The following is a 23270-nucleotide window of genomic DNA, read 5'->3' on the forward strand; positions in this document are numbered from 1 at the left end:
CAAATCTACCATCAAGAAGGAAAAAACATTCCAAAGGCCATATGACATGATGTAAAACAAACACATTTCTAAATGGGGTAGAATCTTAGACAAACAGACAAAGGTAATAATTAAAGACTCAGTTTTTATTTCTCATCCCATCAGTCTAAGCATCCTATCAGTTTGGAAAAAAGTTTTAGTTTTAGTTTTATTCAGGAAGTTTACTCTAAAATCATTCCATTGATTGGTCAAATTATTAAGAGATCAGACATTTTTTCAAAAATATTTATCAACAAAATGACATTTTGTAGTATATACTAAATTCAATATTTGCACATCTTAATGTGTATAACTATTACTAACAAAATTTAAAGTGTGGTTTGTTTCTTTTGTTTTTTAAAAAAAGGCAGGGCTTCCCTCGTGGCACAGTGGTTAAGAATCTGCCTGCCAGTGCAGGAGACATGGGTTTGAGCCCTGGTCTGGGAAGATCCCACATGCCGCGGAGCAACTAAGCCCGTGTGCCACAACTACTGAGCCTGCGCTCTAGAGCCTGTGAGCCACAACTACTGAGCCTGCGTGCCACAACTACTGAAGCTCGCGCGCCTAGAGCCCATGCTCTGCAACAAAACAAGCCACTGCAATGAGAAGCCCGAGCACCACAATGAAGAGTAGTCCTCGCTCGCCACAACTAGAAAAAGGCTGCGAGCAGCAACGAATACCCAACACAGGCAAAAATAAATAAATAAAACAAATAATTTTTTTTAAAAAAAGGCAAAATAAGAGAAATGGAATCAATTTCTTAATAGGGTAGACTCCATTTAGGATAATAATGAAATAGATGGAAAATTTACGCTTGCAGAACAGAACACTATCTTTTCCCTAAACACTGTTTTTTTTAATGATGTCAATCAATGTTCAACTTAGAAATAAAAATAAAGTTCCTTGTAATAACCTTTCCAAGAATTTCTAACTGCCACTCTGTCAAACAGAGCAAAACTTCAGCAGATTATAAACAGTTTTAAATTTTCTGTAAGGTCATAGAAAAAAATATTGATTTTCAAATTAATTATTATCTTTGCTATTAAATTCTCTTTGAAAACAAAGTTTTTTCTAGCAGAACAAATATACAACTTGCGTATCTGGGTAGACTCAAAAGTTCTAGAATAATATACTCACTTCCACACTGAGAATAATTCAAAGTTGGCTGAAGACTAACAAACATTCTTTGAATCTTAATTTCATCTAATGCACATATTTGTAAGCTATATGAAAACCAAAATTAATATATAAAATTCTCAATTTTTAATTCTAAAGTGGTATATATTTCACAGAACATGGCAGGGTGTTGTTTGTTTTAATTAACTGGCAGAAGTCAGTTGCATGACCCTCTTTGAATCACCCCTTTTGAAGATCCTTATGAACGTAAATAAGTTTTTAAAAATGAACCCTGAGGCAAAATTTTAGAAATGTGATTATTTAAAGTACTCCCATACATACCAGTAAATATAGGAATATCACATCCTTAAATTACTTACAATAATTGGTATAACATTGTTTAAATATTGATCCTTTAAAGAAACCCTACCATAGTTTCCTCATGTAAAGAGACACCTGATATGTATTTTATTTAATTTAGCAACCATGATTTTGAGGGGAAACAGTTTATGATGCCGTGAATGTACAGCACCAAGAGTCATCCTTAATGCAAACCGTGGCCTTTGGGTGATAAAGTGTCAATGTAGGTTCTCAATTGTAACAAATGTACCACTCTGGTGGGGATGTTGAATTAGGGGAAGTTGTGCATATGTTGGGGCAGGGGGAACACGGGAAATCTGTACCTTCCTTTCAACCTTGCTGTGAATGTAAAACTGCTCTTAAAAAATCGTCTTTAGTTTAAAAAAATTATGATGGTTAAATGTCTATCAAGATTAAGTTTTAGAAGGATAACACAAATGACTTTTACTGCCTACCGTTAAGCTTAATCTTGCTGCTATGTCCACAGGACGAGGAGAGTAAAGGAGAAGGGAGGGAAAAGAAACAGGGGCAGTGGTTTTTACTCAGTGATGGAGCAAACCAACAGAAGTTTCCTTTCTCAAATTTCAAGGGCTGGTTTGAAAGCCTATGTTTTCAATTTCAGGCTTGTGCCATAGCTCACCTTTAAGGGAACTGCATTAAACAGTAATGGGATGTCTTGCATTTAGCACATTTTTGTCCAGAAAGAAAAGAAGCTGTCCATTATTTGTAAGGTCAATTAAATTCCAGCTATCACTCTATTCTGCTTTTGCTACACATGATTTGAAGACAAGAAATCTGAAAATTTTGACATCATTTACATTATTTAGATTTAAAATTTTGATAATCCTTTTGATATTGGTTAATTGGTAAAACTTTTTAAATTAACTGAGCAATGACTCACCACTGGGAAAACTTTACTCCCTCTCTTATTCAATATGATCAGACTAACAATAAAATAGCTAAGTAGAGAGATAGGATACAATGTCTATACTTTTAAAACCAGTTTGAAATAAGGCCCAAATGAATAATTTCCAGTAATGGTGACCCCGGAGAAGTTAAACATTTATGAGTTTGCAACTCAGCCCTTTTTTCTTTATTTATTTTGCAGAGATCTGTGCTTCCCTGGTTGTTTATCGACAAACCAAAAGCCTCTTATCTTCTGTTAGTTTGAACATCTCTACCGAGTCCTCTGTTGGAGGAACAAACAGGGCAAGGCTCAGAGACAACCTACTGGTAATCTGTTGTTCCGTTATCCTTCCCACACTCTGAAAACCCCAGAAGCCAGGCAGGAACCACTGAGCAAACCAAACACACAGATAAGACCCAGACTGCGAACCGAGGCCAATCTCCTCTCCCCTAAATCTCCTCTATGCTCAATGCGCTCTACTGTTACCCTTTTTAAAGAGTAGGAACAAGGTCAACACATGAAACGCCAATACAGGAGGATTCCCTCCCATCTAGATTTCATCTCTGGCGTGTCCACATAAAGGCTTCCCGCAAGCTGCTACGGGAACAGGCTTACTTTAAAAGAGAGAGAGAAAAAAGTTCTCTCCAATTCACTGAGAAGGAAATCACTTTCAAGATTGCCACACCATGTCAATAACAACCATAAACGCAGACATTAAGAGCATTTCTTTAGAAGTTTCTATCCTTTGGTTGCATCATTAAAGAAAAAAAAGAAAAAAACACCTCAGTTATATACTTTCTGAACTTACAGTAATTCTGCAATCAGATTTTTAAAAATTATTACACAAAAAAATTATTTTAAGTGATTCCTACACACAAATCCACCATGAAATACAATTTAAGAGCCAGGTCAATCTGTGCTGAGAGCCCGTTAAAGCCAAATCATCTTCTGCAGCCCAGATAGTGTCTGAAGATTGGGGAGAGGAAGGTCTCTTCAAAGTTCAGAAAGGGTATATCTGGGTGGTTGGTTTCTAGGATCACAGATTGTTAGTTTGTTAGTGCTGGTAATCAGCTGTCATCTCCCCATTTTACAGATGAGGAAATAATGAATGAAGCTTGACTTGTATCTCCTTACCAGCATGTACAGAGCTGGGACCCATGTCTTGGCAAACACTGTCTTTGGCCAAGTTGTTTCATATCTTGTTCTCTATGACAGTGAACCTCTTATCATGTTATAAAGGGACTTAGTTAACTGAATCTTGATTTCTGTCATAGGCAGATTCCAACGTCCTGAAGATCTCTCCTTTTGTTTCTGAATATAGGCCCCATGTCTTAAGTTAACAGACATTCAGGAGGCTTTCACCTCAGTAATTGCTCAAATAACTGATGCCTAAAAATTAGAGTTTCATAATTCAACCCATCTTATTGTAATTAATCACTCAGTGAAAATTAAATTCAAAAATTTTTTCTAAAATGAATAACACCTCCAGCTAGGCATTATGTCCTGTGACCTGAAAAAAATCCAGCAATAAACATTTTCGAGTATTTGAACTGCATGGGCAGAGAACTGACCAAGTTACTCAACTCTTGACCCAGGATACTTTGTTCCAGGCTCCAACTGATCAAACAGGTGAACATTTTGACAAAAAGAGGGCCTGGATGAAATGCTAAATGGACACATACCCTATGTTGTATTTCATGCAATTTCTCCATGCAACTTCTCTGCTAAGAACCATAACATAAAACCCTGACCTTTACTCCCAGCATCGCTCACTTCATGGTTTCTATTTTCATGTACAGATGAGAAATGAAATTAGCCCGTGTTTTAACCTAATGGAATGCTCTACAAAGTTATGAAACAAATTTACATACAGGCACATTTTCACAGGCTTCTACTCCTTCTACTTGATTGGGGAGAAAGGAAAACCATTTTAGTAAAAAATTCGACTGATGATTAGACAGTGATATGAGAAAAGGATGGGAAAGGGAGGGGACACCAAGTTAGGCATCAGTGTTAACAAACACTGATGCTGCCCTGTTTTTATAACCCAGTGGACAGTTCTCAATTTGCGGTAATAGAGCTACTTACCTGGATAGGTCTGTATGGGCTGGCAGCCCCACTCCCCAATGCCACGGCCATAGCAGTAGCACTGGTACCTGACTCCATGCAAAAACTTCTCCCATGATTCTCCAATTTGATAAAAGGTACGGGATTCTGAATCCTGGCATTGATCTAAAATATATACAAGTAAAAGATAAGCAGCCTTGAAGACTTAAAGCTACAAATTGAAATTTGGTGTGCTAGAGCACATATTCTTAGTTTTAATAAAAACTTGCAACTGTCGTTACAAATATATGCGGTTAAAAAATATTTTGTTCATATCTTTTACCTTACTAGACAGTTAATGGTCAAAAAGTACCCATTGGGAGGAGTAATTAGCTTTCTAAAAGAATATCATTTCTAAATAAAAATGTTAAGATTTAGATTTCAGTATATATTGACATTCTGAATATTAATTTGAGGAAAATAAATTAGATATTATATTTTATCCACTTTAATGCAAATGATTTACCATTTGAATAGCAAGGATAAAATACCACTTTATACATTTCTTCAAAATGTGGAGGACTTAATTTTATATATAAATGAATGGAACTAAATTTCAACAATGAACACTTACTGAGCAGCTTCTAAGAAACCCTCTCAGGCCTCTCTCTGCTTTGGCAATCTCAGGTCAAACAAACTCATCTGATCAGTTTGTTTTCTGGGTGAGCAACATGTCTCTTTGAGTAAAGGAATATTAATGGATTACATTAAAGCTGGTAACACAGCTCTTTTAAGGCTTAACCTTCACTACTTGCTTAGATCTATTAAAAAGGGCAGCCAAGAAAAATAAAGTATTTGGAGGGAGGTATTTACTGGCATAATCATTTGTTCACATTATTGCACAGTCCAGCAAAGGAAAGTTCTCTCTCACAACAATAATTATCTTTATGATTCAGAACCCAAAAACAAATTTGTTTCAATTAAAATAAACCTTCATGTGTTACCAAATTCAGCAAAAATAAATGACTACCACTATCAAGATTATATATTGGTCCATGATTAGAGAAGAGACTTTGCCAAGCCCTCTGCAGGCCATGATCAAAGTCTACAGCCAGCTTCAATCAAGTAATATCAAATAACTCTCCTTATCTGAAATTTGCTAGCTATACTCAGTGTCCAAATCCAGCTAGGAACACGAGGCTACTTACCAATGGGATCGCACTTCCACCGGCCCCTGCCCTGACCGAAGCAGGTACAATTCAGCATGTGTCCCTCTTCGTGACGTTTGTGGAATGTGTCATTCACATTGTATGTGATGTCGTCGACGATGCACTGATCTGTTTAGAAACAGTGGGATGGGTGGAGGATTTTTAAGTTTCACTGATGAAATAAAAGAAGCTACGCTTTGCGAAGCATACAGTTCCTTCCACGTAATTATAAACACCTCCCACTAAAATAACTTTTCTATTGGCATAGAATAAACATGTTTTTCAAAGCTTAGTCAGTACTACAATTTTTGCAAAAAAAAATTCTCTTTCTTATAGACTTGTAAAGATTAGAAATCAAAGTATACACAACAAATTTTAACTTTCAGAAAAGTTCTTGCTGGGTTGATAATGACCTTTAGATCTCTGCTTGTTACAATAAATAGAAGGGAGATTAAACATACTTATAGGACGCCCAGCATGATGTGATGTTCTCATCTCTGGATTAGCAGGGGTGGGGAGATATTTGGGATTTGGGAAATAAAATACCACAAAAGGCATCTGGAAAGATAAAAAAAAAAACTAGGCCAAGTCTGTTGCTAACTCGTTGAGATCCTGAGAAAATTACTTCCCTCTTTGGGACTCAGCTCCTTCCTCTGTAAAATGAGGAGTTGGTCTGTATGTCTTTTTAGTGTCCTTTTCAGCTCTGCAACATCATAGGTAATTGTTTTAGTCCTGGATTGTGTCACCCATTGGGCACCATAAAAGGAGAACAAGTTCAGGCCACTGTCAACACAGAGGCTACATGGACTATTTATTAGCTCAGAGTTCTACCTAAATCCTCCTTTTCAAATCAAAGAAATAGAAAAACTAAAATAGTTTTAATAGTTCAACACCCTTATATTCCTATACCTGGGTCCAAAGGGGAAGTGAACAAAAGAAACAAAAGTGAACAAAAGAAATTGGTCTCTATGTCTTTGCCTCCTTAAATTTGGATCCAAACACAACTAAGCTGGCAGAGGGGTGGCAAGTTTGGGGTCTTGGCCCCCATCTGTGCCCCTACCTGGGTGCACCATACTGACCCAGGAAAGGCCCCTTTAAACTCTACAGTCCATGACCCCAGAGAGATAGGCCAAGGCCTTCTCAAGCTCCCAGCTGAGAGCTGGTGAATGGTGACCCCCTCCTTGGAGCCCACATAGCTGGGAACAGGCCTAGAGGTGACTAATAAAGTATTAGGGACAGATGTGAAAAAAAAAAAAGGAATAGCATGGTCTCTTTTCTTTACAAAAATTACCCCGTCCTTTCTAGATAAGAATCCAACAGCAAGCACACCTACAAGTTAAAAGGATCAAGTGATTGTGTTCCAGCCTTTGAAGTCATATTTTTGGCTCAGCCTAAGTACTTATATCCTGGGAATGTTTCAGAATCTTAGAATTGCTCAGCCAGATTTTCTTAAGTGGCTGTCTAACATGCAAAATTTATCCAGCACAGTAGACTAATGGAGTGGCATTGCATATTTCTTCTCCTGCTTTTGGTAAAGTACAAGTTTTCATGTAAAAGTCTGCCTCTCTGTATTCTTTGTCCTCTCAACTATTTTCATTAACGAGCGAGCATACCTCGGAGCTGGGAGTAGGCAACACATGTCCATTCTCCACGACCATTCCCAACACATGTGCATCTCATCATGTGGCCCATATCATGCTGTTTGTCCCACTGGTCTCCAATGCGATACATGATCCCTTCATTGGTTGTACAGATTTCCTCATGGGCTGTTTGGAAACAGATGAGAAACGTGTTACTGGATAAATGATCACAAGGACTAAAACGTATGCAATATTATCAGTCCGGTTTGGTGATCCTATGAGCTCTCACTTGGAAAGAAGTCTTGTGTGCCTCAAAAAAAATCAGCGCTGCTCTGTGGGTGTGTAGAGTTTTGAGTACCAGAGAGAGAAAACATAGTCCAAAGATGAGGTTTGTTGTAGGGAAAAATTACAGAATGGTTAGGGGATGTAAACCACAATAATGCCTACCCACTCAAAGGATTTGCAGTGTTCTAGAAGCCTGGATTTGACTACTGTCCCATAACTTTTTCTAGTCTCAGTTTACTCTAGATCAAAGGGAAACAATGTGTATGGGTATAGAATTGTAAGCTAACGTGTGTTTTCCTTCTAAATCTAACATTCTCTTTCGCTGAAATGAGAGGAATAAAAGTTAGTGTAAGTAGTTTTCTTCTGATGTTTCATGCCTCCTATTCACACTTGACAGTGCATGGGTTCTTGGTTCTATCATCGGAAAATCAAATGTAGTCTAGCGACTCTTGAAATTTGAAAACAAATAAAAGGTATTGGTTCCCCTTTCTCCATTCACACAAACTAGAGCCCCCCTTTTAAAAAAAAGGTCCCTACTGGTCGGAAAACACAGACTTTGAGTCATTTTGGTATTTAATAAGTAATAGAGCTTATTCCAAAATGGCATGTAAATATTGAAAGTCTGTGACTAGAGCAGTCACTTAAATGTTTTAAGCTACTCAGTTGTGTGCTTTTTACAAAAGACAAACCTCTGAAAACATGTGTATTTCCAGACTTTAAAAAAAGTATTTTTATCATATTTACATATTTTTGGACATTAAATTATATGATTTTTAAATCATATAACTAATTATATAATGCTTATATATTTGATTATATATATTTCACAAAGTTTTCTGCTGTCTCAAAATTGTCTTAATGGGTGAAATAGGAGTAAACTGCACATTATTCTTCTGTCTTATTCCACAAATGATTGTCTACAAGGGCTTCATCTTACCAGCCATGGGGCAGAATCCAAACTTCTGGTCAGCGTCATAGTTCCGTGTGGTTCCACACCATTTCATGTTGTCCCTCCTGCCCTCGGACGTACAGTCGGTGTAGTTTCGGTTGTTGTACAGGAAGGGAAAGTGGCACAAGGCACCATTGGAATTTCCACCTCGAGTCTGAACCAAAACTGCCCAGAACAACACGCAAATAGGAAGAAAAAGATTACAACTGAGCTTTCCAATGTACAGCGGGGAATTACTACAGAAAGCTTCTGAGAGAGCCCAGTTTCTGCAACGAATTCACAGTCTGTCTCAGAATAAAAGACGTCTGATAAGATAGTTCTAAGCCTCCTTAGTGTAGAAGGCTTAGAACTCTATTATTCACCTTCACCTTTCAAACAGATTTAAATCCAATTTTCACTCTCATTTTCCCAGACAAAAAAAGAAAAGAAAGAAGATTAAATGGTCACTTTGACCATTGACATAGTTTTAACCAAAAGAAAAGCAAAAGCACTCAGGCCTGCCTCCTGTATATTCTTCAGCCCTGTGGGAGTGTCTACTGATTTTACCATACAAGTATCTTTAACCACGTAACAATCCCAGTGTGTCAAAAATAAATGCACTGGAGGGCTTTTCCCTTGGTGTCATTTCTCAAGATTACTGGGAAACTTGGAAGGATCTTTAGCTGCGAAGTTAGTTCCATGTCTCTTGGGTCCAGACTGCACAAAAGTGATACTTCTCAAGTGTAGCCTCAAAATAAATGGCTAGCTTGCTGGCCAATAAAAATAGGGCATGAGAAATGGGGTTTTCTCATTGTTTTGTTTTTCCCTTGGGATACTCACCAGTATGGTCTGTACAGAAAGAATATTTCTGGTCTTGCTCATAATTGGAAGTTGTGCTGCACCACAGATGTCCATCCTGTCGCCCTTCCGTGGTGCAGGAGTAGAAAGTCCTGCCGTTGTAGGTGAATGGTAGGACGCAAGGCTCCCCATTTGAATTGCCACCATAAGTCTGGGTTATAGCTACAAGCATAACCAAAAGGGTCTCAGTAAATACAGCAGCATTTATCTCCCACCAGTAGCTCCTCATTTATACTTAACTGAGACTGAGCATGTGTCCTCAAAGAAAAAAAAAACAAAACTGAGCATGACCAGCTGTAAGTATTAACCAGATCATAATATTGTCAAAATGCCTTATTCATGAAGCCACGTTTTTTGTGGGTAGAGCAACACCTGAGTTCTTCTTCTGACATCCTTTGTTACCACCTCTGCTACCATGCCTCAGTTTCCCACTTGCAAAGCTATATTACTACAGGTTTAATTAAAGATGCTGCTCAAGGGGTACTGGAGGTGTATATACAACTCTGTTGGTGCTATAAGAATTAATACATGAGGCTGTACTAGGGGAAAAGTCGTGTGCCAATTATTACTGCTATAATTACTACCACTTTTAGAGCGTGGAAGAGATGCATTAGGTTGCTGAAAGAAGTTTACATCACAGAGTTTCAGAACTTTGAGATTTAGAGTACCAAATAGGGATGGATTAGCTATTCAGAAAGTAACCTCTTGTAACAACATTTTAGACAAACAGAGACAGTACATAGCAGTTTAGTACTCACTACAGGAAAGAAAATACATAGATTAAAAAGACTGGAAGAAAATATATCAAATGCCAACCCTGGCTGTTATCACAGGGTGGTAAGATTACAAGCTTTTCTTGTTTGTTTTATTGTTTTACATTTTTTGGTAAATGAATGTATTGCCTTTCAAAATCTAAATAATAAAAACGTTATCAGTACTCTCTTTTAAAAAGATGACACAGACCTGTCTCTTGGCAGCTGACTCCATTGCCCAGGCAAGTGCAAAGCATTTGCTTATTTCCTTGTGTCTTCAGCCACTGCATGCCCACGGAGTAAACCACACCGCTGTCTGTGACACAGTGACCATATGGAGCCGGCTGGGGGTGAGGCTGTGGCTGGTAAATGGCCGTTCGGACGTCTGTGAAGGAGCCAGATCCTAAGGGCACAAGAAAGGAAAGGCACAGAGCTGGTTTAGAGAAAACTACTTTCTGGAGTAGTTTTCTCGGATCTTCAATGTCCCATACAGATGACTCTGCAATCTGTGTTGTTACTGAGCTGGGACTGGAAAGAAATGCCCGTCCCTTTCTGCATTAGCTTTTGCACTCAGCCTAGGAAATAATCCACAAGAGTTTACTCAGGGGTTTCCATCTTCTAGCTTATCTGGAGCTACTGAGAGTATATTTCTAAATCACCAACTTTATTCTGCCACTCAACAGAGCAGATACCTTCAACAACTCCGTACTCACTCCAGCGAGCTCAAAGTTCACGCCTTCACAATCCTACATACCTAACCTGCTTTCAGCTCGCTTCTGACCACTTCCGTCCTTGCTCTATCTCTGGCCTCGCTGAGCTGCTCGTCATTCCCTTCTGTACCCTGTGCTGTCCTCATGCTTTTCCCTTGGCCTGGAATGGTCTGTCTCACCCTTCCTCTCTTAGCATCTCCCATTTGCCTCATATATCTGGGCATCTCTCTTCCTGATACTGTTTTGAGAAGCCCCTGCCCCTCTGCAGCAGACCTATTGCCATCGGTGTAACTCTGAGCTCCTCAGAGGATGCCCCGGGCAGCCATATTGGAGTCTCTATTCGCTACCCCTCCTTCCGCGGTTTGTTTCTCCCCAGGATTAGTTGGGAATTCTGTTGTGGTGTTTTCTAAAACCAATCAATTCTCTTAATACTGCTTTCCTTTCAGAGTAAGACAACAGAATATGTTGATCTTTTCTTTAAACTTATAGAAATTTGTTCTCCCGAGGGCAAGGCCCGAGGAAGAGTGGAATCAGAACTGAAGCTAGAATGACTGATGGACTGAATTCAGCCTCTCTGTAAGCTAAACACTAGAACCCAAACACTTCACAGACCACAGTCCCAAAGTCACACATGTGGGGGGAACATGGCATCTGTATTCATACACCCCACCTGGCAGAGTCACGGTGCAAAGGAGCATTAAGATCCTGTAGAAGGTTCCATTTGGTTTAACCCGATGTTGCTCAAACATTTTTGAACAATGGAGCCATTTCAGTATAATATTAGTAATATTAATAAAAACAGATAACAATTATTGAATGCTTACCGCATTTAACCACAACTACCCTTTGAATTTAAACTACTTCAGTAGACTGAGATTTGTAATTGCTTCTTTTTTTGGTTAGCAGCAATCTTACTGAAAATAATCAAATAACTCAAAGATATTATCAGATCTAATCTTGTTCACCTTCATAAGTGCTCACAGCAAGATGAAAACTCATCAAAAGGAAAAAAGTCCAAACAAGTAATTAATAGTTTTAGCTAGATGACCAATTGATAAAAGACTAAACAACAATGTTAGCACACTGTGTAGTGAAAACTTGATCAAAACAGAGCAAGAATAATAAAGAAGTACACACTCTTGATTGCCCTATTTCTTTCTTTAGATTCTTACAAAACGAGCTACAATGCAAAGATCTTGTTCTTGTACTAGAAATAATTAAAACTTCTTTTATTTTAAAAAATGCTTAGATATTGTGTCATTCCTTCCCATCTCTACGCCCCATCTGGTTTTCTCAAATTGTGAATGCTAATACATGGAAAAAATGATTGTGCATTATTTTATGGAATGCAACAAAGTTTGCTGGAGCATGGAAACCACACATCAAGGATTGTGTCTGCTACAAAAAAAAGGAGAATGTCAGGACAAGGAGATATATTCCATTCTGAAAAAGAACAAATGTACTTTTCCCCTTTTCCTAGCAGAAGAATCAAGTGATCATGTAACTCATCAAAAATCTCACATTTCCATTAAAATGCACTTTAGATATTCAAAATACACATAAATTTGTACGTATATGTGTGTATCCATATGCGTATACATCTATAGATCTATATATATTTATCTATCTATACCTTTATGTGTAAATCATGTAGGTTAGCATTTTCTTAGACATCAGTTTTACCTCTTGGGGCTAAAACTGATTTTTTTCCCCTAAGATCCATTTTCATTTCATTTGTATTTGTTTAAAACTTGACATTAAACAAACTTTTAACAACTAACAGTCTGCAAATGAACTCAGCTTACTAGCAAAAACACTGCAAATCATCCTTCAATGGCATGTCAAGGGAAAAGATGGATTTGCAGAAATGCTTTATGCAAGGCGCCCCCGTTTGGGTCCCACTGGCCCTGAGCCTCACCGGCAGATGTGGTCTGCAGGGTCGTGTGCCTCTCACACTTCCACTCGCCACGGCCGTTGCCGGTGCAGATGCACTGAAGCAGGTTCCCCCGATTGTCCTTCTTGCGCCAGGTATCCCCAATTCTATAGGACGCCCTAGTGTCCTGATCGTTGCACCTGTCTGTGTCAGAAAGGAAGCAATGAAACATGTAAATCAGGTCGAGCTTGGCAAGTGCTCAGTGCAAACCTAAAATAAGAATAGAGTTGTTTCTAATAACGACCTACTGTATAGCACAGGGAACTCTATTCAATATTCTGTAATAACCTATATGGGGAAAGAATCTGAAAAAGAGCGGATATATGTATATGTATGTTACTTTGCTGTATACCTGAAAGTAACACAACATTGTATAAGTCAACTGTACTCCAATAAAATTTTTAAAAGAAAAGAGTTGTTTCCAGCTTGGTGAGTTGTTTTCGATGACACGTTTGTATTCAGCTGTGGTGCCTCGGGAGCTAACTTCTGAAAGGTGGGACTGCATCTGAAACAGTGTGAAGGGAGCTGTATGATTTAGTCTAGTTCCACTTCTCTGTCTGCCAAAACAATTTTTTTCATTCGTTAAATCTTCATTCATTCATTCAACTCATTAAATTTGGTCAAAATCCAATCTTTCATTCATTACATTGTTTTCACGTTGTTCATTTGACCAAATTCATCCTCTGGCTTTCTAGTCTCCCCTCTCTTTCCTTCTCAGCCTCCTCGGGCTTTCTCGTAGTCATTATTGTATACAGCCTGCCTTTCCATAGGGGACTTTCTTTAGAAAACTAGGAACAACAGGGAGGCAAGTAGGTCTCAAAGGGTCTCCCCCAACTGCCCCAAAGGAGCAATTAAAAGATAGCAGCATCTCTTTCTTCATTTGTTATGTAAAACAATTCAGGGGACTACCAACTTCTTCGACTAAAATATTCTCTCCCCTGGTCCCACCCCACCTCCACAAACACACATCTATTTAACATCACTAACAAAAAGGCCTCTTTTGAATTGCTCGGTGTTAACTCTCTGATGGAAAAGTGGGATTATTAATATAAAATGATAATTTGTAACTAAATTACTATTCGTCTATGTGTTCAATTATCTGGCAAATAGATTGTTTCAATTATAATCCAGCTTTGCCCATATGCTACAATGTGAGTAGAGAGGATTTGATTTGTTTGTGAATCAGAAAATCATTGCACTGGGTTAGAGAAAAAATAATTAGTTAATGTAAGTTCACACAAATACACACCCACATTGATCTCCCACCACAGCAGAAGTCTGAATAAAGATATCATTGCTGGTTACACTTTTCCCCAAATCCCCAGCTAAAAGTGTTGTCTTCCCCTGAACTTCCACTGCACTATTTCAGTACTTGTCTTGAAGTCCTTAATATTGTGCTTTGTAGAATGTGAATATGTATAAGCCTTTCTCATCACCCTGACCTACTTACTAAGTGCTCTTTGAAAGCTGGCTTAATGTCTAATTCATTTTTGCATCCCTATACCATCTTGTATAAAGTAGGGGCTTATACAATTTCATGGAATAAATGACTTTTCTTTGAGAAACTTTTCCCAACTTGCTATTAGAAGAGTTTTAAATAATAGATAAGAGTTTAAGTCAAACATCTAATTTGTCTTAAGCTAAAACATTGCCTCCAAGGTCTTGGAAGTCTGAGAATCATAATAAAATTTTAAATGCAAAAGATTTAATGAACTGGAAGGTTCTGGGAACGATTTGGTTAGAATTGTTATCACTTTTCAGGAGAGACTATTTTTTGCTTGCAAAGAATTCAAATTTGGATGATGAACATGTTAAGATGGTTAAGTGCTTTAAGCTAGATAAATAAAATACGTTCAAAATTATTTAGATTTGATTTTAAATTTATTTATAACATCGATAGTTAATGGCTGTTTTGCTTCAGCAAATTCTATAATCACTATTGGTTTGAAATTTCAACAAAGGAGCCTTGAACCCCTAAGGCAACAAGTAAGGCCCCAGGGCAATCTTAGACAGCAGCAGAGATAGCAGAGGGTAGCTTCTTCACAGGACTAGTAAACCTAAAGAGACACCGTCCTTAACCCCAGAATAAACACATAATTTTAACCTATGGGGTAAGTACCTTTTATTTTCATCAATTTTGTCAATGAATATGCCTTATTTAAATTTCAAACATAGAAGGAAACCACAAACTTTAGAGCTTTAGCTCCTTTCTATGTCAAGAGCACCCACATGCCCAAAGATGCATTTGCATGTTATTTTAACGATTTCTTTGCTACTTAGAAAATATCTCAGTGATACTTTAGATGAAACATTTGCAACTAATCTTCAGGTCCACAACACATTTGGCATTTAAATGCATATTAAGGTTTTTTCTCAGTAGCTGAAAACCTAAGACCTTATTGAACTAAGTCTTTTTTTTTTTTTTTTTTTTTTTAAGTCTTCTTTGAAGAAGTAAAATAAGTTGCTTATGGAACTTTTCTTGACATCCACGTTGGTGGAATGGATGTGTTCTAAGTGACATCGCATGACAATTCTCTCTAGGAATCCAGAAAACAATGCCTGGCCTCATCTTTAACATAAAGATCTAAAATATAATTCTGGGGGCTTCCCTGGTGGCGCAGTGGTTGGGAGTCTGCCTGCCGGTGCAGGGGACACGGGTTCGAACCCTGGTCTGGGAGGATCCCACGTGCCGCGGAGCGACTAGGCCCGTGAGCCACAATTACTGAGCCTGCGCGTCTGGAGCCTGTGCTCCACAACAAGAGAGGCCGCAATAGTGAGAAGCCCACGCACCGCGATGAAGAGTGGCCCCCACTTGCCACAAGTGGAGAAAGCCCTCGTACAGAAAAACGAAGACCCAACACACCCATAAATAGATAAATAAATAAATAAAAATTAAACTTTAAAAAAAAAAGTAAAAAAAAAAAAAAAAACATACTTCTGGAGGTACAGGTGATGCGTCCACTGCCTTCTCCCAGACAAGTACAATCCACCATCATCCAGCCTTGATAAGGCTTTTCCCAGGTCTCCCCGACAACGTAGGAAGTCCCAGCAGCGTGATCAAAACATTTCTCAGCTGTAGGGAAATTTGAAAGAAAAACAGAAAAAAAGGGGTTATTTTGAATTGTGCAGTTTCCCTGTAATTTAAAGTGTACTGTGTAAGCAAAAATCCAGCCACATTTTTTTAAGTGGTACTCTGTTCAAAAAGAAAGGCACGCCCTGTAACTAAGCACATAGTGTAACCAAAGCGAAAGAAAGCTCGAGCCAAGTTGGCAGGCAGAAATTCTGTTCTCCTAATAAGTACATGGACTGTATATTTTCCGCTAGTACCATTATTCACACCAGTATTTTGAGTGAAAAGGATCTATGTATGTATCCAGAGGGAGAGTAAATATGCAAAATTCCAATCTTAATTATGAAAGACCAATGATTAATGCCTAAATAAAATGACAAGAAAGCTATTTAAAATTTGGATTGCTGTAAAAACAGAGACAACGCAAAGAAAAATAAAAGCCTCTGAATTAGAGAACAATCAGAATAAAATTTATAGTCAAAAACTTTTAGATTTGTATCAGTAGAGTTCAGCTGAGGATTGACACCAAAAGAAACTCAGCAATTTTTATTTTGACAAAAAATGACCAAGGGGATGACAGAGCACACACCATATCGTGTTTTTGTCCAGTGCGTTCCAATAAAGAAATATGTCAAAAGGGTCATTTTTTTTTCTTTTAAATAACTGTCATCTTGACCAAGGAGAAATCTGAAATCAGATCTTAGAGAAAACAAATGACTTCTTCCTAAATCTTTCAACTCTACCTTGTGTTTTTGAAACAAAATTAAGACTTCTATACATGGTTGGTACTTTTTGATCTGATTCCTTTAAGAAGACTAGGGATTCTATTACATTTCATTATTTGAAATAGAATTCTCAGTTTGTTATCTTTTTTATTGGAATTCATATATCTTGTCCAAGTAGATTTTGGCTCAACCCAATATTTTAACTGTGCATCCCCACCCCTCATTCATCCCCAGGAGTCACACACCTATGGGTTTGCAGGTCCATTCTCCTTTCCCGTTACCCAGACACACACACTCCAACATGTAACCACCAGTCTCGTGTGGTCTCCTCCAGGTGTCACCAATCTTGTAGGACTGACCCCCTTCATGGCAGCGGTCTGTTCAAGATAAAAAGCAAATGTTAGACAGAGTGGTACAGAAAATATTTTTAAGAACAAGAAGTCTCATGTTCCAAACAAGATAGGCACTTAGGTTAGCCAAAGTAAGAGAACAGCTTTCCCATCAGAGACAGGGGAAAAGTTAACAGGTCTGGTCACTTTGGGTCATTCAATTAAATGTCTTGTTTAAGCACAATGGGAAACCACAGAGAAAATTTGAATGGCAAAGAAAGGAGACATAAATCCTGGTTCCCCAGAGAGATCACAGGAAATTGGGTTCTAAAGCAGAAAAGAAAGGTTGCCAGGCATGGCCTCTACACATACACAGCGGGTTGAGCCTGAGACTAATTCAATGAAAAAAAGCCACATTGGGCCTAGCAGTCCAGCTTTCAGGATGTGGAGAGTCTGTATTTCACCCTAGAAATGTCATTTTGATGGAAAGAAATAGATGTATATATAGCAAGTGTGGAAATCTGGGTACTTTTCTAGGCTGTTAAACACAAGGGCACATGCAAAGGTTAAACTGTCCACTAGACTGTAAACACTATGGGACACTGACTCTTAAGATTTACCAATACACTTGGATAAAGCCTAACATTAAATATGGGAAAGGCTGATTGGGCTTATTCACAAGAGACTGATTTGTCTTTTGGACAGAGCCATCAAGTAACTTATACAACGATGGATTAAAAAAACTAAATGCTATGTTAATAGAATCTATTGGTAACCCAATGAATCATACTGGAAAGTTTGACTTAGCTAAATTAGAATTGCTGAGAGTCAGTCCAGATCCCAGAGTACCCTGGAAACACTATCATGCTAATCATTCCATATTATTCCTGGGAATAGAGAGATTTGCTTCCCGGGCATAAGCTATTGGTTATAAAGAAACCAGACTGTTTCTGTGAGATCCAAGAGGTCTGGGCATTGCAAACAAGAAGAGCAGACCACACAATGGTTAATTCACTCTTCATGACCATCTTCCCAATCACTGCAGATCACCACATGGTCAGTCCGGCTTGAAGATGCCCAGATAACGTGAAATGGGCAACTCCTCTAAGAATGGAATGGAACCCAAGAAATCCATGTGGTTATGTTATGTACGTACACGTGTATACACACACACACACACACACACTCATAAATGCACACAGACTAAACACTGACTCCACCTATGCTCAGAGCCATCTTCCAGAAGCACAGGAACCCATCGGGTGGCCACAGAAGAGTGCCTGGTGGCCTGGGGTAATCCCCAAATTAGGGATATCCAGTCATGGATAACAGAAAGTGACAGTGATGGTAATGGAAAAATTCATATCGTGCTATTTTAGCATCACTTGACAGAAGGCCATTCTTACTTGCAATGGTGCAGCTTATTCTCCCTCGCCCAGCCCCAATGCAGGTGCAGTCCCAGATCATGGAGTCTTTAGGGCGCTCATAAGTGTCGCCCACCCGGTAAGTGGTCCCGGTGTACTTGTCAAAGCAAGTCTCTTCAGCTGAGGGGAGAAGGAAAGTCCACGTGAGCCTCACATATGTAACAGCTTTTCTCTTTCACTACTCCCATCCAAAGGAAAACTCACTTTTCCATTCTATGAGTAGCAAGGGGCAAATGGAAATTTAAAAAAAAAATTGACGTGGGAGATCTCGATTTTACCCTAGGCTCTAATAAAGCCCCAGTTTTCAATCTTTGACAAGTTCTCTAATTTTCTGGAAATGAATAGCCATTGGAAAGGATTCTCAGGCCCTTAGGAAAAAGCCGTAACGTACGACCTTAGGACCGGCTAGATTGTGAAGGAAGGGCTTTGGATTCACCTCTCTGGCTCAGGAAGTCAAAGCAAGGTCCACATAAAAATAAACAATCTGAAGAGCCCCCTCCTCCCACCCCTCCCCAGGCACTGTCATTTATTAATCCTACTATTTCCATTTTAGCCTCATCAGTGCTTCTCTGTAGGAGTTGCCATAATTTACAAGAAATATATCAAGGGTCATAAAGGAAGGAGAACTTTGAAGTGGTTAGTGATTTTATGTTGAACTGCAGGGGACAAATCGCTTTACAATGTACTGCCCAAAGTGTTTTCTGTCCCATAATTTTACAGTTTAAGATTTGAAATTACTTTCTAATAAATTAAAATTTTATAATCTTTTTTTTTTTTTTTGGAGGAAGCAGGAACACACAACATTTTTCATTTTTTTTTTTTCATCAAAGGCTTTGGGAAAGTAAAACCCCAGAAGAAGACTCTGGAACTACTTTGGGATACATTTGTTCTTTTGTTTTAAAGGTAAAAAGAACATGTGAAAAGCAAATATAAGCAGTTATTAAACATTTTTCAAGAGGAAATGACAAATAATTCTATTGGGGAAATGGTGAGTGTAATTTTATTACTAATGCTCACTTTAATTAACAGGCACTACTTCTCCATCTATGAGAAGATATTAAGTACAAGGCAGGCTCCCCCCCCACTTACGTTCAGGCTTGCTCTCGCAGTTAAAGCCCCGGCTCCCTCCATAACAGGTACAGACCAAGGCACTGCCCAGGTAGGTGCGCTCCCATTGTTGGTTTATTTGATAGTGTTTCCCATTGTCATAACAACCAGCTATAAAGAATTAAAGGAAAAAGTCACGAAATTTGCATCCTTCCTTTTTCCAAACGATGGAATTTTCTTGCACAACTAAACTGATGAGCCTAAGCAACAAATGCAGGGGAAAAAGTTAACCATCAGAGCATCAGGAGAATTAAAAGCGACTAGATATCTAAAGAGTTAACTGCAAACTTGCACACATAGATATTCGGTTATTCCTTTTGTTTTTCTTTTGACTTAGTTAAATGTTATACAATGATGTCATTTCCATCTGGCCAGGGGTCTGCATCAAAGGAGTGGAAACATGCTGAAAAGCAGATAACTGGGAACTACATTTTAAAACGTGCAAGGAATTTCAGTGCTCTTTGGGGGTACTAAGTCAAGAAGGGCAACGTTCAGCAGTTTCCTTTAGCCAAGGAAAAGGGAGGGTGTGTCTGAAAAACTGGAAGAGGATTTCTGATCTCTCTTCTTGGAGAAGCATCCTGAGGGCCTCTAAAGCAATCTGAACCAGTAACATCTCATTCAAAGGAGGAACAGCACAGTTATTTAGCTACCGTCTCCTCACCCCCACTTTGAAAACGTTTAACCCCACAGTAATCCCAAATGGAAAGTTTAAAGGCATACATCATTTTCTCTTTAAAGGCAAGTTTTGATGAATTCACAGGAGTTAGACCCGAGTTGGTAAGAGCCCTGCGGGACCTCGCGGAGCCCCTGTCCTCCAAGGCATTACCTTATCCTAGGCCCTCAGAACCAGCCTGCTCAAAGCTTGGTTCCCCAGCCGGGTTCTCTCATTAAGGAGTGCACACTCCGCACACGCGCGCGCGCGCAAAACTTCAGCCGCAACTTCGGTTGGCTTTACGGGTCCCATCCCTGCAACAGCCCGTTTCAGCCCGCGGTCAGTACTCACGCTTGCTTTGGCTGACAGCCAACGGGGACTGGGGCTGAACGAGCTGCTGAGCCTGCCTCTTGCTCTTCGAGGCTCCCGTGGAGGGCACCGCTGTCCCCAGGGACAGGACGGTCAGCAGCAGCAGCCGGGGCCCCGGACCCCCGAGCATCTTCAGATGGTGAGGCAACTTGCCACCGAGTTTGGTTCCCTCCGCAACCTGCGGGCGGAGTCCCTTTCAGTGCCGCCAAGAAGGTAAGGGCTGGAGGATGGGGAAAGGGAAGGGTAGAGGTACACAGGGGAAGGAGAGGACGAAAGAAGTTGTGGCTGCAGCTCCCCTCTCCCCCGCTCGCGCCTAGGGCTCTCTCTCCTCCCCTGCAAAGCGCAGCCGGCGCGGGCGGCCGAGCCCCGAGGGCCGGGGTTTATATGGGACTGTCCCTTCCCGCCCCCCGCGAGGCCCTGGGCGCTGGGGAGGAGGGACCGGCTGGACTCCCCCCACCCTCCTCTCGCCGCCGCCGCCGCCGACCGCGCGCGGATTGGCCCGGGCTCCGGGTGACGTCAGGGGGGCTGTGGGTTCTCCTCGAACAAAAGAGATGCTGATCGCCCGCCAGGATTGGGCAAGAGAACTTTTTTCTGTTTCCTTTGCGGTCATCAAACTTTTGGGGAGCAAAGGGGGGGGATTGGGAAGCAGCTGGAAAGGGGTTGACTGGGAGGAAAGGGAGGGGCCGGAGTCGTGTGTAGCAAAGGGGTCGCAAGTCTGTCCCCCACCCCCCAACCCCGCTTCCTTTTTCAATTTTATTGAGGTTGGCGGCGGGGAGGGGGGTGGGTGGTTGAGGACATTGCGTCTCCTGTGGAAAAAAAATCTCTGCTCACTGGAGTGTAGTTCGAGGGGGAGGGTAAAACCATAAAGTAGCCACCACCTTGCAGCTGTAGGAATGTAGACTTTGCCGTCCCAGGGCGCGGCTGGCTTTCCTTCTGTTCCCTTTCTTTGGTTTACTGGGCACTGACTGGAGATTCACTTTCTTTGCCTTCACAGCTTCCTGTTCAAGACTTCTCCCCTTCTAAACGCTGTGCCTGCCCGGTTCTGAGGACCTTTTTAGCTGGGGGGCAGGAGGGAGAAACGATCCTTTTAATGAGCTTTTACTTAGTACCAGGAGTTCTGCGGGGCGCTTGACGGATCCGGGGGAAATTCAGAGAACGAGGTTTCTTTTGAAAGGACAGAGCAGCAATTTGCTTTTTTCCAAATATGCAAGAAAGTCTTCTTTTCCCGGGGATGGGATGCCTGTTACTACTGAAAGTTGAAAAGTTGGACCGACCTCGGAGAAAGATCGTGGTGTCCTTGCCCATGTTCACCGCGCCCGTTACACAAAGCAGAGATCCTTGAGTCCTTAAAAGCTGAGAAAAGACCATTTCCAGTCTTTCCTTCCTACAGTCCCTTCCTTGATTTTATTTGGCATTTTCGTTTGGTGGACATCGGTCTCATCACAGAATTCCCCTCCCCCAGCCCCGCTGCCAGACTTTTTTTTTTTTTTCCAAATGTTACTTACTCCAATATGGAAAGTTCCCATTTAAGATTTCCCTTTCTTTCCCTCTAAAGGCACAGGGTAGAAAGGGAATCTGAGAAGTCGCTAGCATTTAGCAACTCATCACATCAGTCCTTTTTACAGACAAACACAAGTCCCACGTGCTTTTTACAGATCTTCAAAAGAAGTCCTCAACTTTCAGTAACTCCTGAGCGATCTAAACTCAAAGCTTTGCCTCCTAGTTAGGTTCCTAGTGCAGACCTTCCGTTTGCTTTGAGAATCTGTGAAAGCTGCTAGCCAAATATGTTTGTTTCTGCGATTACTTTTCTCCAAAAGTTCTGCCTTCAGCCACTGCCATGGGGTAATTCAAACTCTGGTCTATAAAATGCCAAACACATCAAAGACACAAAACTAACATTTGCTTTTATTAACACAGGGAATTAAAGGGGGGGAAAAACACACAGCAAATATCAGTTTCCTACAAGTAGTGTAAAATAACTTCTTGAGGCATCTTTGTGACCAATTTTGCAAGTTGAAAGAGTGCCACAGATTTCCCCAAATTTAGAGTCCCGTCTGGGTTGGAGGTTTTTTTCTGTTGTTTTTTTTCCCCCTGATTTCTCATCATCACTTAACAAAGCAGTTTTCTTTTTCAAATATAAAAGGGCCCCTTGTAAAATTCTTAATAAATTTCTGGGAAGCTGGGTGTTCCTTCCAGAGGGACGGGTACCTGGAAATCAGGATGTAAGCAAGATAAACCTGAAGCTAACGCTTTCTTAAAATACGTAGATTCTGGGGGAAGGAAATAAGTGGTTAGAAATGTATTTTGTCAACCAAAACCATGATAGTTTGATATATTTACTGTACTCAAAATACATTAGAATAATATACACAAGAGAGCTTGGAGGAAAAAAGCCCAAGTGACTTACATTTCAGAAGAAACTGATATTACAATCCATTGAAATATGATTTGCTTAAGGATATGGTATATTTCTAATGTCTCATAAGCAAAAATATAACAATATACTGACTGAATTTTATAGAAATGCTTGAGAGTTCACCCTTTTACTTGAAAGTGGCTCTTCTTTTTTCTTAAACTTTGGAGACAGAAACATTTTCTTAGATAGCAAGGCTTGTCACAGTATTCTTTCATTATCAAAGTCCCTTGTAATTGTGTAAGTCTTTATCTCTAACTGGAGAGATAATTAAATCTCTCCACTCTGACCCTGTTCAAACTAGGCATGCCTCCTGTCCAAGATTCCCTTGCACTCCCTTAAGAAATCTGAAGACTATTTTGACAGGATGGGTTCTTCAGCAAATGGTATACTCCTGTTTGTAGGATATATCGTTGGATTTCTTTTTCTCATCCCAATTTGGAGAAGGAAATGTGACAAAAGATACAGAAAGTAGATTCG

The 23270-nt window shown here is 39.9% G+C and overlaps 1 protein-coding gene across 1 annotated transcript in view; it reads right to left on the minus strand.

The window, feature by feature from the left end:
• The window catches only part of FN1 (fibronectin 1), a 69665-nt gene extending 48913 nt beyond the window's left edge, over positions 1-20752 (minus strand). Inside the window, exons 1-12 of the mRNA XM_057551357.1 lie at positions 20360-20752; positions 19339-19467; positions 18232-18369; positions 16742-16873; positions 15637-15774; positions 12687-12845; positions 10270-10461; positions 9289-9468; positions 8458-8634; positions 7269-7421; positions 5656-5784; positions 4490-4633 (exon numbers count right to left, since the gene is read on the minus strand). Of these exons, the coding sequence (XP_057407340.1) occupies positions 4490-4633; positions 5656-5784; positions 7269-7421; positions 8458-8634; positions 9289-9468; positions 10270-10461; positions 12687-12845; positions 15637-15774; positions 16742-16873; positions 18232-18369; positions 19339-19467; positions 20360-20507 (1819 nt within the window). The 5' untranslated portion in view covers positions 20508-20752. The remainder of the gene's footprint in view (positions 1-4489; positions 4634-5655; positions 5785-7268; positions 7422-8457; positions 8635-9288; positions 9469-10269; positions 10462-12686; positions 12846-15636; positions 15775-16741; positions 16874-18231; positions 18370-19338; positions 19468-20359) is intronic.
• Between the last annotated feature and the right edge of the window lie 2518 nt (positions 20753-23270).

Source organism: Balaenoptera acutorostrata, chromosome 8 (genome assembly GCF_949987535.1).
Source record: "Balaenoptera acutorostrata chromosome 8, mBalAcu1.1, whole genome shotgun sequence".
In the NCBI taxonomy this organism is placed as follows: domain Eukaryota; kingdom Metazoa; phylum Chordata; class Mammalia; order Artiodactyla; family Balaenopteridae; genus Balaenoptera; species Balaenoptera acutorostrata.